We start from the raw sequence: 22,987 nt of genomic DNA on the forward strand, positions 1-22,987 counted from the left end.
GTTACGTGTGCCGCATTGTCTGGCTCCATCACGTCCTAGTTATAGGACCCGATGAAAGTTATTTAGCATCCCTGTGCCTCAGCTTCCTTATGTCTAATATGAGGCTAATAGTACTTCCCTCATAGGGTAGTTGTCATTACTAAATGAGGTAACACCTTTGAGGTACCCACCACCCTCAATTAACATCATATAATGCTACATGCTGCTCTTAAATATTTTGATGTTTAATATAAATGTATATGTATGTGAGTATGTTTGTATATAATCCTCTTTCATATATCTCAGACTTGTCTTCCATGGTCCATCTAGATTCACTGACTTCCTCTGACAGAGACACCAGAGATGTTTTGCTTTTACCTTTGCTTCTGAAAAGACTGAGAATGAAAATTACACCTTAGAACATATCTCATTTTCACATCTGGATTACAATTTTCTTCAATTTATTCATATTTTCAGACTGTACCACTTCTTAGGAGCAATGCACTTAGTAAGTTGCCTCCCTGCGGTGTAAAGTAATATTTCCACTATTTGTCCTAAAAAGTCACTTTTATGCCTAAAAGAGTTTCACTTTGGTTTTAGTTTATTTGAATTTGATTATTACATCTATATATACTTCCACCATGCCTTTCGTGATTTTATTGATTTCAGTTATGTGTTTCTTTACATTCATTTTTTCACTATGAAAATCTTGGTCTTTTGAATATATCCAGTCTATAAACTGCTTGTTTAATTGCCTTTTTCTAGATCTTCTTTACCTCCCCTCAACATCCATCCTAGGGGGAATCCTGTATTGAGCCCAAATCCATGCTTAGGGCATGGGTGAAACCAAAACCCATAATCCCTAGAACATTTTTATAAACTAGCATTTCAAATAGGAGATCCACCATCCCATCAGAATAACTACTTTCATTATTTTTATTAGAATTAAAAATGTAAAAATAAATTTCAAAAAATGACATAATCTATGCAAAGTAATTAAAAACATGGACAAGGAGACTGACCCTAAGTACATTGCCAATGAACCTGTGTATGTTTGAAGTCATTTTCAGTGCACAGCAAATGGTAAGATTGATCTACCTTTATGTTCCATGTAAATTGGTTTTATTTTTGATAACGAACCCTGGAGAAATGAAGCATCACAACAGCCTTGATTGACAGCTCCCTAACTGCTGTCTTTTTTTATAGGAAACATAACTGACAGCCCGTAGGTAAAGAGCACAGTGAAAAAAAATCGAAGATGACATTTGTTCCATTCATTATTTATTAAAATTCAATTAATACAGCAAAATACATGCATCTTGGGAGAATATATTTGTAGACCGAGACAAATTCAGTTTTTAAATTGTTATGGAAGCTTGGTATATATTTATATGCTAAAACTACCTCTCATATAAAATATTTAAAATTTTCAGTGAAATTTACATTAGTTATTTTCTTAACCCCATGTATACTGTTTATTTAGCTAAGAGCAGAGTCCTTCCGAGTTGTAGATTGAGATCCCACTCAAGTTACTTTTTGTATGCACCTGCCTTTGTATGTACCTGCCTGTGTGGGTTAAAGTAAAAAAAAAACAGGAATTCTGAATTATCCGAAGGGCTTTTTGCTGGACCTTATCCTCCAATACAGTAGGTCAGGATTGGGACTCAAGGATTTGCATTTCTAACAAATGTATTAGATTTCCAATGCTGTGAAACAACTTACCCCACATTTTAATGGCTTACAACAATGTATATATTATCTCACTGTTTCTGTGGGTCAGGAATCTGGGATCAATGGTTCTGGCCTGATGTCTCTTATGAGGTAGCAGTCAAGATGTTGATGTTGAGGGGCTTGCAGGCATACGAAGACTTGGCTATAGGACCCACTTCCAAAATGATTCTGGCACATGGCTTTTGGCAAGGGCTTCAGTTCCTCCCTAGGCAGGTCTTTCCGTAGGGCTGTCTTGTGACATGACATCCATGTTCCCCCAGAGTGGGTGTCCTGAGAGACAGAAAGCACGCAGGAAGCCACAGGATCTTCTGTGACCTAGTACAGGAAGTGGCACACCATGATTCCCACTTCATTCTGTTCCACAGAGGCATGTCACTATGTACAGCTCACATTCAAGGGGAAGGGAAGGAAGCTCTACTTCTTGATGGAAAGAGAATAAAACAACAACAATAATAAAAACCAAAAAAAACTGTGGACATTTTAAAAGTTTTTCGATGCTGAAGCTCCTGCTCTGGGGACCACCCTTTTTGAGAACCACTGGTCTAATTCAATCCCTGCTCATACAGATGAGAAACATAGGGTTTCCAAAGGTAAATGGTCACCATGGGTCACAGTGTCTGTGGGTCTGCAGCAGGGGTAAGATGATACACATTTAATGCATTTTCCATGAATCACACTATGGTTGGTCATATTTGATCAAAAGTTCTCTGAAGAGCTCAGTTATCTGTGGAACCATAAAGCTTTTGTGTTTTTTCTAGACTAGTTTTTCACATTGCAGAGCTCAGCATTTTCTGTGGAATTTCTAGGAATCCTTTAAAGGTCAGAGTAGTGGTGCCAATTTTCTGAGAACTATATCATTCAGTATTTAAGCTATACATTCAGGAAGAGGGAGAGAGCAGGGGGTTAAGAGGGGGTGATAAAATAGAGATGAAGAATGAAATGCTGTATGAAGAAAAAATGATAAAAAAAATAATGTAAGTAATACAGGCCATAAGCCTGCCTTGTCTTTCAATGTGAGTCAGGGTGAAATGGGAGATGAAAATCAACTCTTCCTGCTGTATGTATATATAACATATATGGAGTTATAAGAAGAATACTAAACACCTGTGTATCCACCAGTTATCTAAAGATACAGGACAATGGTCATAGCATTGACCTCCTGTGTGTACTGCTCATGACATCCCTATCCCTCTTCTCAGGAGTTTCGTGTTTATCATTCTCTTACTTTTCTTTATGGTTTTACTACCTAGGAATAAATCCTTAAACAATATCTTGCCTAAAGTTGTGCTTGTTTTGGAATGATACTGTATTTATGCATGTGTATATCCTATTTTTCACCCTATCTGGTAAGACTCATCCATATTCATTTGTGTGGTTGTGGTTCATTCATTCACTGTTATTGCTGTATGGTATCCTTCCATCTTCCTGTCAATAGACAGTGAAGTTATTTTTGTTACAGAAAAATGCTGCTATGAACATTCTTGTACATGTTTTCTGGTGCAATGTCGAAGAATTTTCGTAGAGTATATACCTAAAAATGAAACTGACAGATTGTAAGATCGTCTCATTTTATTTTTACTAGATCATCTATTAGTACTCAACTAGAAGGTTGATTTCCCAAAGGTTGTACCAATTTACACTCCTACCAGCAGCATCTAACAGTTCCTACTACCCCACATCTCAGCAACACTTGGTGATAGTCCCGCAATGATTCTCCTGATCTTTACCTTCCAAACTGACTTTAGGATGAAACCCTCACATTAGATGTGACTCCATTGTATTGGACTTTTGAGACTTTATGACTCTGGTGCCTAGGAGGCCTGATCCTACGACATAATAGGGCCTCAATCAATGAGCAAAAAATGAAATTAATCTAAGTTTTAACTGTTTAGTAAAATTACAGATTTTTTTTCATATTTTAAATATTTACCAGAATTTCAGGTTCTAATACTTCCTTCTATCTCCAAATTATATACCTAATGACAAACTAAAGCAGTGTATTTGTTCCCAAACCCAGAGACTTCACAGGAAATTAACCCATTAGTATATGTGTTGCCACCAGAGGTGAGAAATGAGCTTAAAAAAAAAAAGAAAAGTCTTGGTTCCCAAATGCTAGTTCACAGACCTCTGCCAGTTCCTGATTATGTTTTACTAATCTACAAGGAAATGACAAAAAGAACAACAGAGTGAGCTTTTCATACAGCCAAATGCATTCCATTTAAAGGACTGTTCTGAGATTATGTCCTTTTTACCTTTTTGATGTTAAAATGTTCTGCATCTTATGAAATGCTGGTGCTAGCAGATGGCATTTATTTGCTTGACATCCTCGTCTGAGCTCGGATTTTCTGTGTGTGTTTTAATTTGACTACCCCGTCAAATCTAAATGTTTGGATACCTTTTTAGCGTGGTATAATACAGCATTTAATATGTATTTCATAGAAAGCATCCTGGCAGTTACTGTCAGAAGCATACAAGTCTCAGAAGGCAAGACATATTCATCTCTGTTGAACAACTATTTAAGTCTGATCGGGTTTCAGATGAGGCTTAGTACTAACACTACCGGGAGTGACATGCCACGATGAGTAAGGCAGTGTTTCGTCCTAATTAGTTTATAGTTAAAAGTGAGTGCCTTAATGAAAATAAGTGCAGTCGGGTATCTTCTAAAAGAAAGCAGGAGCGGTTTGGCAATTGCTGGAGGAGGAGGGTGTCGGCCTGGACGCTGAAGGAAACGTAGAGAAGAGGGAAAACCCATGCTAGAAAAGCAGACAGACAGAACAAGGCTTGGAGGCCACTCGAGCAAGAGTGAGGACCCGGCCGCAGGGGAGAGCTGGTGTTTCAGTGCCGGGCAGCAAGACCGCAGGGGGAGGCGCGGGCCGGGTGCGCAGGGCCCCGACCCCCGGCCAAGGTTCATGGACAAGGGAAGGAAGGGTTGGTTAAAGAGCCACGGGGAAGTCACTACCGAAAAGACTCGGAGAGTGTGCACAAGACGGAAGAAGAGCAGAAGAGAAAAGACGCCACGGTAAACGACCACCTACCCCACCTTCTCCCTGCGGCGCCGTAATTCCGCCCCAACCGGATCCCAGCCAGAGGGTGGAGTCGGGCACGCCCCGCAGACTGACCTCTCCATTTAGCCAATCAGCGAGGAGTCTTCCGGCCCGCAAGACCCGCCCTCTGCTTCAAAACATCTCAAAAGCTTATTCTCCCGACAGCCTCGGGAACCCGGGGACGATCAGCGCCTGCGTAGTCTGTAGGCTCCGCCCCCCTCAACCTTCCTTTCCCGGGCTCCCCACAGCCAACATGGCGGCTCCCTGTGTGTCCTGTGGTTCGGCAGTTTCCTACCGGCTCCTTCTTGGGGGCATAGTTAACCTTGCCCGGAGGCAAGGCATCTGGAGAGCGTCGGCTGCTGAGTTGCGGACAGCTACCGGATCCCAGGTAGGATCTGGGAGAACTGGGAGCGGTGGTCCCTGAAGCGGGAGAATGTGGAGCGGGAGAACGCTGGGGGGCCGGCCACCGTACCCCGGCATCTGGCGAGCCCTCAGGCCAGACCTGAGAGTCTTAGGTATTTAGTAGAGGTCTGGGGTTGGAGGTAAGTGGGGATTGGCCTACGGCTGCCTCTCCGAGATTGCTTATGGTTTTTGCGGAGGGTAATGCAGTCAGAACTGGAGCGACCCCTCTTTTGATTGGCCGCCGGGCTCAGGGGATTCGGTGCCTGCTGTTGGGTCCAGTCTTTACCTCTTGCACCGCGGGGGAGGGAGGTGCTGCTGGGTGTCAGCGGGAGGGCCGCGCCAGGTGATGGATGAGAACTGGACTCTCTCAATAGGCTGGAAGATTTGCTAGAGTAAGTCACAGTGGTGAGGAGGGAAAGTGGCTGGTAAAGTACATTGCGTCTTTCCAGTGTTTGTTTACGTACTGGAGAGATGGAGGCCAGAACTTTACGTTTCACTTAATCCGGAGGACAGGGAAGCTAAGATTCTTGCTTCACCTGGTTGGAAGATGATAACATTCACTGACATGGGATTTCAGACAAGGAACAAGATTTGAGATGGAAGAAAAGGAGTTCAGTTTGGGTATAATTGTGTTTTAGGCATCTGTGGGATATCCAAGTGGCAATTTCCAGTAGGCCCATAGATAGGTCTATAGCTCAGGAAGACAATGAGGAGTAGGCAGAGGAACAGGCCCTGAAGGACAAACAGGTCAAGGAAGAAGAGCCCCACAAGTGAGAATTAGCTGCCAGAGAAATAGGGGGGAAACCAGGCAATGTGGTGTTATGGAAAACGAGAATATTTCAAGTAGGCTGAATGATAAACCTTGTCAGATATTGCTGAGAAGTCAAGAAACTATTCTCTAAAAATTATATTGAAAAAAAAAAATACCATCTTTTTTCTTTTACAGTTTAACACAAATCAGCTAATCCATCCAGCTGTTTATCCATCATTTATTTTTACTATTTTTTTAATTGGAAAATATCCTTGAAGTCTGTTTTCTCTTTTTAATACATCTCTTTGAGTATTTCTCCACCATATATATGTACTTATCTATAAAAGGGATTGTACCAAACAGAATGTTTTTATTGTTGACATGTTGTGTGTGTGTGTGTGTATGGGGTTTTTTGGGCTAGTTTTCTCTTCTCAACTCCCCCCAGTATGCCTCCTTCTATACCATTGTCCATTTTTTTAATATACAAACATACATGCATATGCATGCACATATTACAATGTGTAGTAGAAAGCCTTCCAAGTCACCTTGTGTTCTAGTTTGCTAATGCTGCAGAATGCAAAACACCAGAGATGGATTGGCTTTTATAAGAAGGGGGTTTATTTGGCTACACAGTTACAGTCTTAAGGCCATAAAGTGTCCAAGATAACACATCAGTAATCGGGTACCTTCATTGGAGGATGGCCAATGGCGTCCAGAAAACCTGTGTTAGCTGGGAAGGCAGCTGGCGTCTGCTCCAAAGTTCTGGTTTCAAAATGGCTTTCTCCCAGGACGTTCCTCTCTAGCAAGCTTGCTCCTCTTCAGAATGTCACTCACAGCTGCACTCCGTTTACTCTCTTTGAGTCAGCTCATTTATATAGCTCCACTGATCAAGGCCCACCCTGAATGGGCTGGGCCATGCCTCCATGGGAACATATCAGAATCATTACCCACAGGTGGGTGGGGCACATTCCAAGCAAATCTAACCAGCACCAAACGTCTGCCCCACAAAACTACAAAGGCAATGGCATTTGGGGGACACAATACATTCAAACCAGCACACCTTGTATGTGTCTAAAGATTTTTTAACTGCTGATAATACTCTGCTATATGAATGTATTAAATTAACAACTGAAGGGCAGTTGCTTTTTTTCAGTTTCTTAACACTGATAAAGTACTGTAGTAAACATCCTTTTATTTTAAATCATGTTTTTCATTGTGGAATACAACATACACACATAGAAGTGATAACCCTCAAAGTGCAATCCAACAAGTAGTCAAAGAGCAAACTCCAAAGAATGCCATGGGTCACAGTTCCACCATTCCAGTTTCCTCCCTCCAGCCATTCCAATACTCCAGCAACCAAGAAAAAGAAAATTATATAGAGATTCAGTATTTATAATCCTTTGTTAAATTCTGTCTTGTCTGTTGCTACCCCTTCCTCTAGTTTAATCACTTTCCCGATCTTCAGGGATGTCTAGGGAGTGATCACCCTAACCTGTTCATGTTGAAAAGGGTGTCGAAGTTATGGGAGAAGGGAACACATCTGGTTGATGTTCTTGAAGAGGCTATTGCCTCTGGGTTTTGGGACTTAGCTGGCAAAGGAGCTCTCTGGAGGGTTTAAGTTTCTGAAGAAGAAACTTAATGAGTGAAACTTTATGGAGTCTCAGATAGGGATCCGGTTATTCTTTAGGGTTTTCGTGACTATTGTTGACCTGGGCCTATCATACTGTGGCCACTTGGCTTATCTAGCTGAAGCCTGCCTAGGAGCAACCTCCAGGACAGCCTCCCACCTCTATCTGAAATCTTTCATAAGACATCCTTTTATAGTTCTTAGGTACTGAAGCTTTTATTTGTGTGGGAGATTTCCAGTTGTGAGATTATTGCTGCAAAGGATGTATAGGTCCTAAATTTTAATAGATATTTTCAGTAACTTCCCAAAAAGGCTGTAGCATCAGGAAAGGGTGCTGGATTTTGTCAAATGCCTTTTTAGTGTTTATTGAGATAAGCATGTGTTTTTTTTTCCTTTGTTGTCTTTACGTGGTGATTTACCCTGATTGCTTTTCATGTATTGAACCACCTTTGCCTTCCTGGGATAAATCCCACTTGGTCATGGTGTATAATCTTTTTAAAATGCTGTTGGATTTGGTTTGCTACTATTTTGTTAAGGATATTTGCATGTATATTCATAAGGGAAATTGATCTGTAATTTTCTGTTCTTATGATGTCTTTATCAGGCTTTGATATCAGGAAAGTTGTCCTCATAAAATGAACGAGGAAATGTTCCTTCCTCTTGCATTCTTTGGAAGAGTTTGTGAAGGATTAGTGTTAATTCTTTAACTGTTTGGTAGAATTCAACAGTGAAGTCCTGAGCTTTTCTTGGGTGGAAGGTTTTTGTCTGTTGAATCAACCTCTGTACTTGTTATAGTTTTGTTGAGGTTTTCTACTTCTTCTTTAGTCAATTTAGGTAATTTGTGTATTTCTAGGAATTTTTCCGAGTCATCTAGATTACCTGATTTGTTAGCATGCAATTGTTCATAGTATTCTGTTATAAACCTTTTTATTTCTTAAGGGCAGTAATGATTTCACCTTTTTCATTTCTCATTTTAGTTATTTGCATCTTTTCTTTTTTATTCTTTGTCAGTCTAGCTGGAGGTTTTCAGTTTTGTTGATGTTTTTCAAAGAAACAACTGTATGTTTTTGTTCTCTCAATTGTTTTTCTTTTCTCAATTTCTTTTATCTCTGCTGTAATCTTAATTATTTCTTTCCTTGTGCAACTTGGTTTTCTTTGCTCCTTTTTCTAGTTCCTCAAGATGTGAAGTTAGGTTATAATTTGAGCTCTTCCTTTTTAATATAGACCCTCGTAGCTATAAATTTCTCTTTTGAGCACTGCCATAGCTGCATCCCATAAATTTTGGTTTGTTGTCATTCATCTCTAAGTATTTTCTAACTTCCTTTGTAATTTAATCTTCAACACAGTGGTTATGACTATCTTGTTTAATTTCCACATATTTGTAAAATTTCCAGTTTTCCTTCAGTTATTGTTTTCTAACTACATTTCATTATGGTCAGAGAAGTTTCAATATTTTAAATTTATGAGAGACTTCTTTTTTGCCGTTACATATGGTCTGTCCTGGAGAATGGTCTGTAACTTCTCTTGAAAAGAATGTATAGACTGCTGTTGGGTGAAATGTTAGATGTGTCTGTTAGATCTCATTTGTTTACAGTGTTATTATAGTGTTATTCAATATTTCCTTGTTGATCTTCTATCTGGATGTTTTATCCCAGATTGAAATTGAAGAGCACAGAAGTGCAATTAGGAATTAAATGAAAAAAGAGAGGTGTGCCTTTCTAGGGAGATATAATAGGTGCACAAGAAGTACAGGGATGGATAGAGTAATAATGAGTTCTGGCAACAAGAAATAATTGGTTATAACATTGGGTTTTGGTGACAGAATGGTGATAGATGGGTTGGAAAATTTGGCAGGGGCCATATTATATTTTGTTTTGCTATGCTAAGATACTTAATTTTTTTTTTCTCTGTCAAAAATAAAAACTGGGCTGTCCTTACTGTAAGCAGACAATTGACAGAGATTACCCATGAATTCATTAATCCTCTATAAATATAACACTGTAGGGGTGCTAATTTAGCTTTCCTAATATTTTTGATTCTTATATTCAAGAAAAGAAGTAAAACAATTTCCATTTTGGAAAAAATGTTATAAAATATCTGTGTGATATCTTAATTTTCATTTTCTATTAAGTACTTTCTTAGTGCTTTAAACTCACAGCCTTTAATAGAGCCAGAATGTCCTTGTTTGATTGGACAGAAGAATCATCCATGACATTTGGGGGTTTAGCCCTTGGATTTTTCATTAGTTTCATTGTAAACACATTCCTGTCTTTGTTTAAGTATCTGTTCTTTTATCTCTTATCTTATGAACTGAAGGATTTAGTATCCTATATTTATCACAGTACCAGTAGCTCTACAGCAGCGTCTTCAAAACTTTATCGATAAATTAACCTGCATTTTTATCAGATGCTTTTTACAGCTCTGTAAATTAGTTATATTTTCCCTCCAGATAAGTTTTCAGGTAAATTCAAATTATTAGCAGTGAAAAAGAAAGCCCCCTTGGTAGGATGTCATTCTTTTTGAGGTCTCATCCTGAGTTGAGGGGCAAAAACAACTGTAATGCCATTTTATCTTAATGGCCGCATTCTGACCAGATTGAACCTTCTTTGGTTCTTAGTTGGGAGTTTCTGTGTTTTAGCTGCAGGGATGCCTCTTTCTGCATTCAAATACAGTTTGGTGGGCCCCTAATAACTTACTTAGAAATTTCCCTTTTGCTTAAGTAAACCAAAGTCACTTTCTTACCTTGCATGGAAACCTCTAATTGATCTAAGTATAAACCTATTCAAAAAGGTAACTATAATCACTGTCTTGGAGTCCTTACATTGTTTCTTTCTGTCTACATTTTCTCTAATCAGTCTTTACCTTTTCTTTCTATTATTCAGGATATTCTTTTTTGCCTTTTCCAGTCACATTAATAGCAGATTCCTCTTTGTTCCATTTTTATCCAATTAAGCTAAAAGGACATCTCCTTGATACTGCTGTGATACCATTAAAGTTGTGTATAACATTGGCATGTGGCCAAATTTAGGACACCACTGCTCTGTCATGATGTGTCTGCTTCTTTGGCAGAATGCTTGATTGAAATTATAGTTGTCTAATCCACTGATTATCTTTGTAAAAAGAAACAGTTCTGTCAAGTTGCATCTATGCTATTACATAAAAACAAAGTCTGAGGAAAATTCTTTCATCATAGCTTTTTGTTTGGAAATAGAACCTGTAGAAAATTTTGTTGGGAACTGTGCTTAACAGTGGCAAAGCAAATTCTCTTAGGAATTCTTAATGTTTTTAGCTAAAGTTTTGATCATTTCACACTCAGCCTTACCTACCTATTAGATTGTACAAATGAATAATGAACTCTTGTGTGAATCTTCATTGCTGAACTAATTTAGAACATTCAATAAATATAGTCATGACCTGGTGCTGATGCTGCAATGACTTTGTAAATTTTAGTAATATTATGAATTTCTGAGATGTCAGAGTTTCAAGCAGTGTGTATAAAGGTCTTTGAAAAGGTCCTAAATGCTAAAGAGATTTTATTTACAAAAAATAGCAAATTAGGGACTGCTTTAAAAAAAAAAAAAAAAAAGCTCTTTCTAAATGAACAACAATAAAAAAATTTGTTTGAATCACATTTAGTTAAAACTAGGAAAGCTGCTACCTCATATCACATGCTTCAGAGAAAATAGGCACAGAATAATTTTAAGTTGAGTGAAGAAATGAGTCTTTGAGACAATAATCAACTCTTGCTTTTGATTGTGCTTAAATGTAGGAACAAAAAAAATGCACAAAAGATAAATGAAGAAAATACAAAGAAATGTTTACTCAAGGAATTATTGGACTGTGCTTTGGTGGTTGTCACCTTTCTGTGTATATCTTGTGTTTCACAGTGAGGGGATGGCTGGGACTGTGAAACTATAGCCCATAGCATTCTTTGAAGTTGCCTATATGGCTGCTTTTGAATTGTGCTTTGGGGATTGTCACCTTTCTGTGTATGTGTTATGTATCACAGTGGGGAGATGGTTGGGGTTGTAGAGCTGTAACCCATGGCATTCGTTGAGGTTTGCTCTCTGGTTACTTGTTGAATCGTGCTTTGGGAGTTGTCACTGTTCTGTGTATGTGTTGGGTTTCACACACACAAAAAATATATTAAAAAAAAAAAGAAAATAACTATTGAGGAAAGAATTTTGAAGATAGACCAGTGATATAGAGAAAAATTAATTCAAAGTGGCTATATAAGCAGAATTGACACTACAGAAAAGGGGGAAAAGCATGGAATAAAGGTTTAAAAATCATACAGAATGCAGAAAAAAGGGACAAAGAAATATGATGAAGAGAAGCTGATATAGGGAAGACAGAAAAGCAGATCATTGTTGTACCTGAAAGAGAGAGCAGAATAGTAGAGAATTCAATGGATATTTTTTTTTTATTTCTGATTTGATAGGAAAAATACATTTAAACATTTTATTCAGATGTATAATCACTAGTAAAGTAAGAGCAGGCTATGTATTCTGTCCAAATTGACAGAACAAAAAAGAAACAAAAAATTTTTTACAGACCATATAGCAAATGAAAGAAAACAAGAATTTAAACATAAAGTAAGATGAAATACTTATTAAAAAGAATATCTTTAAATGGAATATACTCATCTATTGGAAGTAAAACTTGAATCAAAAACCAAAATCTAAAATTACTCAAAATTTAAATGAAAAAAATGGGCAATGATATACCAGGGAAATGCAGAAAAGAGATTAAATGGTTGATATTTTATGATCTAACAGAGTTGAATTCCATGTAAACATATTAAATGGGAGTGGAACACTTTAGCTTTCTGAAGGGTGCAATCTGCAGTAAGATACAACTTTCCTGAACTGGGTAGTGCGTTGATTACACCACTGAAACATACAAAGGATATCTATAGGAAATAAAAGACTGTTTGACAAGTATGATACTGACAGGTATTATGTGGATATAGGCTTCTATCTTTTATTTCCCCTCTCTGGTGTTAGTCTCCTGTCTCACATCCGGTGCAGGTAGATACTTACAAATTTTTCTAATTTTTCTCTGTATCATTATACAATATAAAATATTCAGTCCATCAAACCTCCCACCCCTTCCTCCCAGCAGACTATCTCATCCCCTATTTAGTGGCTGTAAGGCATAACTATACCTTTCTGCCTCCTCTCCCTCACTTACAAATTTTTGTCGTATTTTTACACAGAAGAGATGTTTCTCATTCTCACACTGATCCCTGCCATTTCACCTACTCCAAGGGTGTCTTGTGCTGATTGTTAATAAACCTGCATCTCTAGCTTAGACATCCTCTGTTCACATAGCCATCTGCCCCCTGGATATCTGTCTTTCCTGGGATGTCCATCAGGCATCTCAAATTCATCATATCTTAAATAAATGAGCTTCTCGTTTCCTGCCTAAACCTACTCTTCCTATGGAATTCATTGTTTCAGGGATTGGATATTCACTGGGAGACTCATGTAGCCTCTTAATGGCTGCAGTTGGTGATTGGTGGAAAGTGTAGTGGTAATAACCTAAAATAACATCATCTGGATTTTGTTTCAATTATGATTTTACCTCTATTATGAATGGGTTGTTTAAGCTGTGGACAAAAAAATATTTTGTCATGTTATTTACAAAACCAGCAGTGTAATCATACTTTTGGTAATGTAACATTTGGGAGAATTGCCTCTAATATGCGATTGCTACTTTTAGCCCCCAGTTTCATGCCTCTACCATGATTTTTGAGGCAGACAAACATCTTCTCTTCCTTTGAATGTGGGGAGTAATAATCTCCATTGCTCAAAAAAGACATAGAATCATAAGAAAAACTTTAGAAACCTAAGATGTTAACAATAATAGGGGTAGGTACTGGTGGAGTGTGGTGGGGGGGGTTGGTGGTAAAGCACTAAAATATGACGGGCTCTGTCTTATAAAAGGGCAGCTGAACTGTGCATAAATAAGTTTTCATCATGTTTTTATTCATTGATAATAAGACTGTATCTTTACAAAGCACTGTAAGAAATTTTGATTACTGCTTATAGATAATATTTTTAAAGAGAAAAATTTCTCTGTGCTCTCCTGTGGAAAAGAGAAGCTGTACTTATTTAGATTTCAGTCTTTCAACTATAAAATTTCATGGAATTTAAAATTGCCCTTATCCATTAAAGAATAGGAAGAAATGGTTTTGAAGAGTTTAAGAACACAATTTTATTACCATTAATTGAGTATTGAATATTAGTCTTGTATTTTTTTTTCTTCTATTTTCTGTTGTAACTATAGTGACAAATTACTACAGAGTCATTTAAATCTATGCTTCTCCACGGGGAATGCGCTGGAGGTGGAGAAGATGGTGCTGGTGGTGGTGTATGTAAGAGAGATTTTCATGTTTATGAAAAGGGGAATGAATGGGTTACTAAAGTTCCAGCCTTCACAGTCTAGATATTGCTTTAAGAGTGTTGAGAATTGTTTGAGGTAAAGGGCAAAGGTAAAAGTTGAGAACCATTGATTTAGGATCTTGAGAGAAGTGAACCAACACCAGAAGGATTTTTTCTGGTTATAGCTGGCTGCTGACTGTCAATTGAAGGCATTTTGCTGGTTCTTTAGCGTACTTTATTGAAGGTAAAATATTAATGACTTGGAGGGGAAATTCCTAGGGCCGTGGCATTAAAGGACCAACAGTAGCAAGTGTGATAGACTTACTAATGTTTTAAAAGAATGTGAACGCTCTTATTTCTACAGTAGCATGTTGAACCAAGTCAGTAATAAGAAATTTTCTCAGTGCATGGTGAAGCAATTTCTTCCTTGAATCAGTTTAGCATAAGGACCATGGAATAAAGTCACAAGTAAGGTAAACCTGTTATTTTAAGGCACTTAAAGATGGGCCGTAATTGTATCCTAAAGCAAGGTGAGAACTCACAGTCTAAGGGTATGGTTCCCATGCCCATACCTGTTTACTCCATCATGTCTTCTGCTTGCTGGTCTATGCATGTGCATTTCCCTCTTTTTTAAGGTAGTGGCATTTTACTCTTTATTTCATGTATGTCAAATGCCACAACTCACTTTACATTCACCAGTCGGTATCAAATATGGATGTTTAAAGTGGATAAGGGTGTAGCATATCACTTACAGGTGTTTTTGTTTAATATGTTGAAATGCTGATAGTTTAAAATACTTTGTAAGCACAGGCTTTTATACAAGCTTTTGAGCAGGCTACAATTTCTAACTTTTTAAACAGGTTTTTTACCTGGTTTCCAGACTTCTGTCAACTGAATATCATAAAAAAACAAACAAACAAACAAACAAAACAACTGTTTGAATACGCTGTTTTATTCAGAGATGATGGCCTATAAGCTAGCTGTTTAATTTAAAATCTTTTCTTTCCTTTCCATTTATATTTTCTGTTAGATATTAAGGCTAAGACACACCACAGTTGTGACAACAAAGAAAAATGCTGCAGCCTTCAGACGTGAAACTTACACAGTCGATTTTATTAAAAATCAGATTGAAGAGTTCAACATAGGAAAGAGACATTTAGCCAACATGATGGGAGAAGATCCAGAAACTTTCACCCAAGAGGATATTGATGTAAGTACAGTTACTCTCTTGGAAAAGTAATTACTGTAGAGTTTTAGATATTGAAAGCACTTTTCTTCGGCATGAACTCCTTAGCTCTTTGTAAATTTTAATCAAACTGTCAGAATAAGAAAAAAATGTCATTGTACATTGCTATCTGAATGATGGTTCTGATGAGGGATGCTCCTCTATTATTTGAAGCATTATAAAGCATGGTGAGTTTTAGATTTTAACTAGAAATGGATACTCTCCTTGATTCAAGGTCATATGAGCTACTATAAATGCTTATATTCTATTTGGAAACATTTATCCAGTTGTGTAATCTTAGACTCAGCTTTCTTACAAAATGATATGACAGATGGTAACGGAAATATAGTCAAGTTTATAGGAAAACCCTTCAGTAAACCTTGGCCTAGTGTTTTTATCAACTTAAGTATATATTTCAATTTTCTAAGTGAGGATGTGTTCTCAGTGATTTGAGAATAGGGTTGGAACTCTATTCTGCTTCCACTCTTGAATTATTTTATTCTTGAGAAAAGTAGTAATACTCAGAAATAGCTTTTTTGTTAGATGTCTCAGGACAGCTATTGAGAGATTAAATTTAATAATAAACTTTGAAACTTGTTCTGATTTTTAAAAAGTAACACATAATATCCCATGATGTTATATATGTAGCTAAAGAATAACACCTTCTTAGAGATTTATTTTTATATGATTTTAATTGTATTTTAAGCAAATTATGATTTGATAAATTTTATGTTTAGTTCCCATCTTTTTGTAATCATTTTCTGACTATTTGTAAATGGAACTGAAGTATTTCTTCAAGACCCCAGACCAACATTTTCGATTTAACTAGTAGGAATTTCTTATTGTCTTTCTAGGTCTAGGTAATTTAGGGCTATGGCCTTCATAGCTACTGTCTTCTTTTTGAATCTTATGATAATTTGGATGATATTTGGGAATATTAAGAAAACTGTATTTTCATACAATTTATTTTTATCATGAGTAGTGTAGGTTCTGCTCCATTTTTAGAAGAGGAGACTGAATAACAGAATAGCTAAGCGTTATGTTTAAATACATAAGTATGGAAAAAAGGGATAAGTTCTAAGACTTAAAAACTTTGAATCTTGTATTCTTTCTTCATATCTGCCTCACTTGATAGATAATAGACGTCTGACAGTATCCAGAATGTATTAAATGATTTTTAGCTAGATACACAGTAATAGTATCTTCATATTCAAAGATTATAATTTTTCTAGAAGAAAAAGATGAAAACCAAATAAGACCCCCCCTCCCCCCATTTTATAATCTGTACCCTTTAAGAAAGACAGGGGGATGAGGAGCATCTTGGCACAAATAGTGGCACTAGAGTTTTTCCTTTTTCGAAGAGGGGTATGGAATCTGTCTTTTGTAAGTCTTCTCTCCTAAGGCAACTTCTTTTGCTGTTTGCTCTTTTTCCCTCTTTTTTTGGTGCACCTATTTGAAGTGTACAATTTACCAGTTGTTAGTCTATTCATAGTTGTGCAACCATCACCACAATCAATTTTTGTCACCCGCAAAAGAAAACTATTTAGCAGCGCCCCCCCCGTCCCCGCCATTCCTCCATCTCTCCAGCCTTAGATGACTACTTTTCTACTTTTTGTCCTATACATTTTCTTATTCTGGACATCTCATGTAAATTGAATCATATAGTATGTGGTCTTGTGTGACTGACTTCTTTCACTTAGCATGGTGTTTTCAAAATTCATCCATGTTGTAGCACATATCAGTATTTCATGATTTTTTATAGCTGAATAATATTACATTGTATGTATATGCCACATTTTCTACAGTCATTCACCGGTTGATGGACATTTGGGTTGTTTCAGTTTTTTGGCTATTATGAGTAATGATGTTGTGAACATTCGTTTACAAGGTTTTGTGTGGACATATGTTTTTATTTCTCTTGGACATGTAAATAGGAATGGAATTGCTGAGTCATATGGTAACTCTATATTTAAACTTTCTGAGGAACTGTCAAACTGTTTTCCATGTAGCTGCATCATTTTACATTCTCACAAGCACTGTCTGAGGGCTCCAATTTCTCCACATCCTCACCAAAACTAATTATTATCATTATTATTATAGCCATCCTAGTAGGTGTGAAGTTGTATCTCTTGATTTTGATTTGCATTTCCCTCATGTCTAATGATGCTGACTATCTTTTCAGGTGCTTATTGACCATTTGTGTATCTTCTTTGGAGAACTATCTATTCATATATCCTTTGCCCACTTTTTAAATTAATAAACTTTATTTTTAGAACAGTTTTAGGTTTACAGAAAACTTAAGCAGATTGTACGGAGAGTTCCCATATGCCCTGCCTTTCCTGCAGTTTTCCTTCTTAGTAATATCTTGCATTAGTGTGAATTAATGAACCACCGTTGATGCATTATTATAAACTAAAGGCCATAGCTTACCGTAGGGTTCCCCTTTTGTTTTCTATAATTCTATGGGTTTTGATAAATTTATGCTATCATACATCCACTATTACAGTATCATATAGAATAGTTTCACTGCTTCAAAAATCTCCTGGGTGCTACCTATTTATTCCTCTATCCTTTCCCTCTCTCCTCTGTCCTGGCAACCACTGATCATTTTATTGTCTCGATAGTTTTGCCTTTTCCAGAATGTCATATATTTCCAGAATCACACAATATGTAGCCTTTTCAAGCTGGCTTTTTGACTTAACAATATACATTTAAGATTCCTCCGTGTCTTTTAGTAACTTGATAGCTCATTTCTTTTTATTGCCAAATAATATTCCATTGTGTGGATGTGCTACAGTTTTTCTGTTTACCAGTTGAAGGACATCTTGGTTGTTTCCAGTTTTTGGCAATTATGAATAAAGTTGCTATAAACATTTTTGTGTAGGTTTTTGTGTGTACATAAGTTTTCAGTTCATTTGAGTTGTAGCTTTCTAGAAAACTGCCAAACGGTCTTCCAAAGTAGCTGTACCATTTTGTTTTCTCACCAGCAAAGAATGAATGTTCCTGTCAATCAACAACCTCATCAGTCTTTGGTATTGTCAGCTTTTTGGGCTTTAGTGATTTTAATACGTGTGCAGTGGTATCTCATTGTTGTTTTAATTTGCAGTTCCCTAAGGACATATGTTGAAGCATCTTTTCGTATGCTTATTTTCTACCTGTATATATTTGGTAAGGTGTCTGTTCATATCTTTTGTCCATTTTTGTAATTGAGATGTTTGTTAAGAGTTCTTTGTATATTTGTATGCTAGTCCTTTATCCGATATGTGTTTTGCAAGTGGTTTCTCATAGTCTCTGGCTTGTCTTTTCACTCTTTTAATCGTTGCCCATTTTTAAATTGTGTAATGTCTTTTTATTATTGAGTTGTAAGAGTTCTTTATATAGTCTAGATACATGTCCTTTATCAGATATATGATTTGCAAAAATGTTCTCCAATATTGGAGTTCTGTGGGTTGCATTTTTACTTTCTTCATGGTGTCTGTTGAATTGCAGGAGCTTTTAATTTGGATGTGGTGCAGTATATCTATTTTCCCTTTTGTTGCTGTGCTTTTCATGTCATATCTGAGAAATCATTGCCTAATCCTAGGTCATGATGATTTATCCATAGGATTTCTTAGAGTTTTATAGTTTTAGGCCTTACATTTAGGCCTTTGATCCAATTTGAGTTAACTTTTGTATCTGGTGTGAAGTAGGGATCCAGCTTCATTCCCTTGAATGTGGATGTCAGTTGTCCCAGCACCATTTATAGAAAAGACTGTTATTTCCCCATTGAATTGTTTTGGCTACCTTGGCAAAAATCAGTTGAATGTAAATGTGAGTGCTTATTTCTGGACTCTCAATTCTATTCCATTAATATATAAGATAATGCCATGCAGCATTGTTTACTGTATCTTTTAGGTAAGTTGTGAGATAGGGAAACATGTATTGTGGTATCAAGTTGACAAAGTTCCTTTCTAGTCTTAATTTGTTGAGTGTTTTTATCAGGTAGGGTGTTGGATTTTTGTCAAATGCGTTTTCTGCACCTATTGAGATAATCATATAGTTTTTGTCCTTTTTTCTATTGATACAGCATATTACATTAATTGATTTTGGGATGTTTAACCTTGCATTCCTGGGATAAATCGCACATTCTCTGGTGTATAGTCCTTTTTATATATGTTTCTGGGTTCAGTTTGTTAGTATTTTGAGGATTTTTACACCTATATTCATAATTGATACAAGCATGTAGTTTTGTTTTCTTGTGATATCTTTGCCTGATTTGGGCATCAGGATAATTCTTGTCTCATAAAATGAGTTGAGAGGTGTTCCCTCCTCTTGTATTTTTTTAAAGAGTTTGTGAAAAATGGTACTATTCTTCTTTAAATGTTTGGTAGAATTCACGAGTGAAACTATCTGGAGCTTTTTTTTTTTATGGGTAGTCTTTGTTTTTCCTTAAACATTTTATTTGAAAATAATGTCAAACTTACAGGACAGTTGCAAAAATAATACAAAACCCATACCCAGGATCCCAGTGTACCCCTCCCCCAGATACCCAGATCTACTAATTTTGCCACATTTGCCATATTATTCATTCTATCTGTCTGTCCATTCATCCATCCATCCATCCTTCCATCCATCTACGTACCTATCCATTTATCTATTTATCTGTTTTCTAAACTTTTGAGAGAATGTTTCTAAACATGCTCCTTGAACACTTAATACTTCCATGTACTTTTCAGAAGAACGAAGATAGTCACCTATGTAACCACCTAAAATACAGTTATTACATTCAGGAAATTTAACATTGATATAAAGCTTACAGTCTGTATTCCAATTTTTTTCATGTGTCCCAATAATGTCCTTTTGGGCATTTTATCTCCCATTATTAGGCTCAAGCCAAGAATTGTGTATTGCATTTAATTGTCAGCTCTGTAATTGCAATTTTTTAAAAAATTGTGGAAACATATACAACATAAACTTTCCCATCTTAACCACTCCCAAGCATACAGTTCCATAGGATTAATCACATTCACAGTGTTGCACTACCATCCATTACCAGTACTTTCTCATCACCCCAAATGGAAACTACATCTATTATGCTTAATGTTTTAAATCTATAATAAACTTGTTTGGTTTGATACAAACAATTTTAATATTATACACACCCTTTGTTCCTCTACTCAACAGTCTTTTTAAAGTCCAAAACCAATGATTTATCATTCCTTTTTATGCATTTGCATATTAGATCCTATAGCAAGTAAAAGTTGGAGATACAAACCAAAGATACAGTAGTATTGGCATTTATATTTTTCTATGTTGTTACCTTTAGCAGTGATCTTTATTTCTTCACGCAGCTTCAATCTACTGTCAAGTGTCTTCTTTCAACCTGAAGAACTCTCATTAGCATCTCTTATAGGGCCGATCTACTGGTGACAAACTCCTTCAGCTTTTGTTTATCTGGGAATGTCTTAATCTCTCCCTAATTTTTGAAAGACCCCTTTGCTGGATATAGAATTCTTCTTTGGCTATTTTTTTCATTTTTATGGCTTTCCATGTCATCTCGCTGTCCTCTTGCCTACATAGTTTCTGAAGAGAAATTGGCATTTGATCTCATTGAGACTCCCTTGTATGTGACATGTTACTTCTCTCTTGCAGCTTTCAAAATTTTCTGTTTATCTTTGGCATTTGACAGTCTGATTATGATATGCAATATGGGGTTTTGGGGTTTTATTCTGCTTGGAATTCCTTGAGCATCTTGGCTCTGTTTATTCATGTCTTTTGTTAAACTTTGGAGGTCTTCAGCCATAATTTCATGCCCCTTTCTCTCTTTCTTCTCCTTCTGGGGCTCCCACAATGTGTATGTTGGTATGCTTGATGGTGTCCCACAGGTTCCTCAGTCTCTGTTCATTTTCTTCATTCTTTCCTCTTTGTGCCTCTCAGACTGGGTGATTTCAATTGTATTATGTTCAGGTTCATTTATTCTTTCTTCTGTCAGCTCCAATCTGCTGTTGAAGCCCTCTAGATAATTTTTAATATCTGCTATTGTGGTCTACAATTTTGGTTTGATTCCTTTTCATAATTTTCATCTCTCTGTTGATTGTCTCTGTGTTCATCTCTCATTTTTGTTATTTTCTTTGGGTTTTTGTCCATGTGTTCCTTTAAGCTCTTTGAGCATATTTAGGACCATTTGTTAAAGTTTTTATCTGGAATGTCCCATATCTGATCCTCCTCATTGATGATTTCTAATACTTTCATATTCTCCTTTGCCTGGGCTGTTGCTTCCTGTTTTTCTGTATGTTTTGTAATCTGTTACTGAAACCTGGACATACTGATATTTTAATGTATTATCAGGGAAATTTAGACTGTGAGGCATCTGTTCCTTAAAGTTGTTTTCAGCTATTGTAAATGACAGAGTTTTCCTTGAATATCAGGAGATAATAAAATAAAAAGGATAAAAGTAAATACCTTCCCCAGTCTTTGCAGTTAACCTGTGCAGGTGCCTTCCTTCAGAGCTTATCCATGCAATGGGTTTAGAGAATAGCTCTAGGCCAAAGTGTAGTGTCCTCCCTGGTCCTTTTTGTTCATGTTTCTTATCTTGGGCATGCATATTTTGTCCTAGGAATTCTCCCATTCATGTGGATATGAATGTCCCCTCGTCCCAAAGAAACAGTTGCCTCACAATTCCAGGAACTGCACTGTATGTCCTACAGCCAGCAATCCCTTGCCCCAGGCTGCCACTTGGCTGCTCTCCTACAGTGTTCTGTAGGAGAGCCCTTTGTGCTACCTTCTACATGCATCTCATGGCTTGTTATGGGACAGTGGGTCACTCAGGCCACTACCAGACAGATTGTGCCAGTCATACATGCTCCTGGTATGTGCATGAGGGTTACTCTGTTCCCTCTGGAACTGCAACCAGGGATCCACACTGGGTGTGTAGGCTGGCTCCACACCCAGCCGGTGAGGAGATAGATGAGTGGCCAACCAGGGCGTCATGAGATCCTATAGCTTTTAAGTAGCATTTTTCTTGATTTACTGCTCACCCTGTTACTACAGTCCTTTAACTGATTTCTGGAGCTTTGAGAAAGATGCTTTTGACAGTTCTTGCTGGTCTTTCAAAGATTCTGTGGGGTAACAGAGCCACAGAGCTTCTCACTCTGCCACCTTGGTTGGTATATGTATATATAGTGGTTGGATTTTTGATTACTCTCTTTAATATGATCCTTCCCTGTCCCCTAGTGGCCTGTGTGGCCCTGAGTTAGTCTTCTCAGCAGAAGGATCCTGCTACCCAACTCTGTTCACCATTGGGGTGTTTTAAAGCAGTTCGTAACTACCTCTTTGGATGTACATGGGATATAATTACCTTAGTGAAAGAAACGCAATCATTCAACAGTTTTTTAATTCTGTTTGATGATGGTAAATATGTTCACTGTATAGGTATATTAAAAATGAATTATGTTGTTTGGAGTGGTTAATTCATTGCTTGATGTTTAATCAGAGTATTAGTTTAGAATGATTGCATGTAATTCATTACAGAGTAGATATGGCCTGAAATTTATTCAGTTACCTAGTTAAAAGTCTAGGCTCACTAGAGAATTTTCATGTAGGTGTGTTACGTAGTGTTACTGTATTTAGATGAAACCATTACTTATTTTAGGTATTACAGAAACCAGTTTTTCTTCATTTATCCAATCCCTCACTTACTCAATTCCTGAAATAGTGATAGCTGGAACCATCTGTGAAATCCATTGAAGCAAAAATATTTAAGATTTAAAACATTATATATATATATAAACGTCTTAAATTTTTGCTTAAATGTTTACATAGACATACTTTGGTGACTCCTTCTAGTGTATCCTTAAAAGA

At 36.9% G+C, this 22,987-nt stretch overlaps 1 protein-coding gene across 1 annotated transcript in view; it reads left to right on the forward strand.

The window, feature by feature from the left end:
- Positions 1-4,973: 4,973 nt before the first annotated feature.
- The window catches only part of MRPS9 (mitochondrial ribosomal protein S9), a 65,659-nt gene continuing 47,645 nt past the window's right edge, over positions 4,974-22,987 (forward strand). Inside the window, exons 1-2 of the mRNA XM_037806928.1 lie at positions 4,974-5,142; positions 14,954-15,133. Coding sequence (XP_037662856.1) covers positions 5,008-5,142; positions 14,954-15,133 — 315 coding nt within the window. The 5' untranslated portion in view covers positions 4,974-5,007. The remainder of the gene's footprint in view (positions 5,143-14,953; positions 15,134-22,987) is intronic.

This window comes from Choloepus didactylus, chromosome 17 (genome assembly GCF_015220235.1).
Source record: "Choloepus didactylus isolate mChoDid1 chromosome 17, mChoDid1.pri, whole genome shotgun sequence".
NCBI lineage: Eukaryota > Metazoa > Chordata > Mammalia > Pilosa > Megalonychidae > Choloepus > Choloepus didactylus.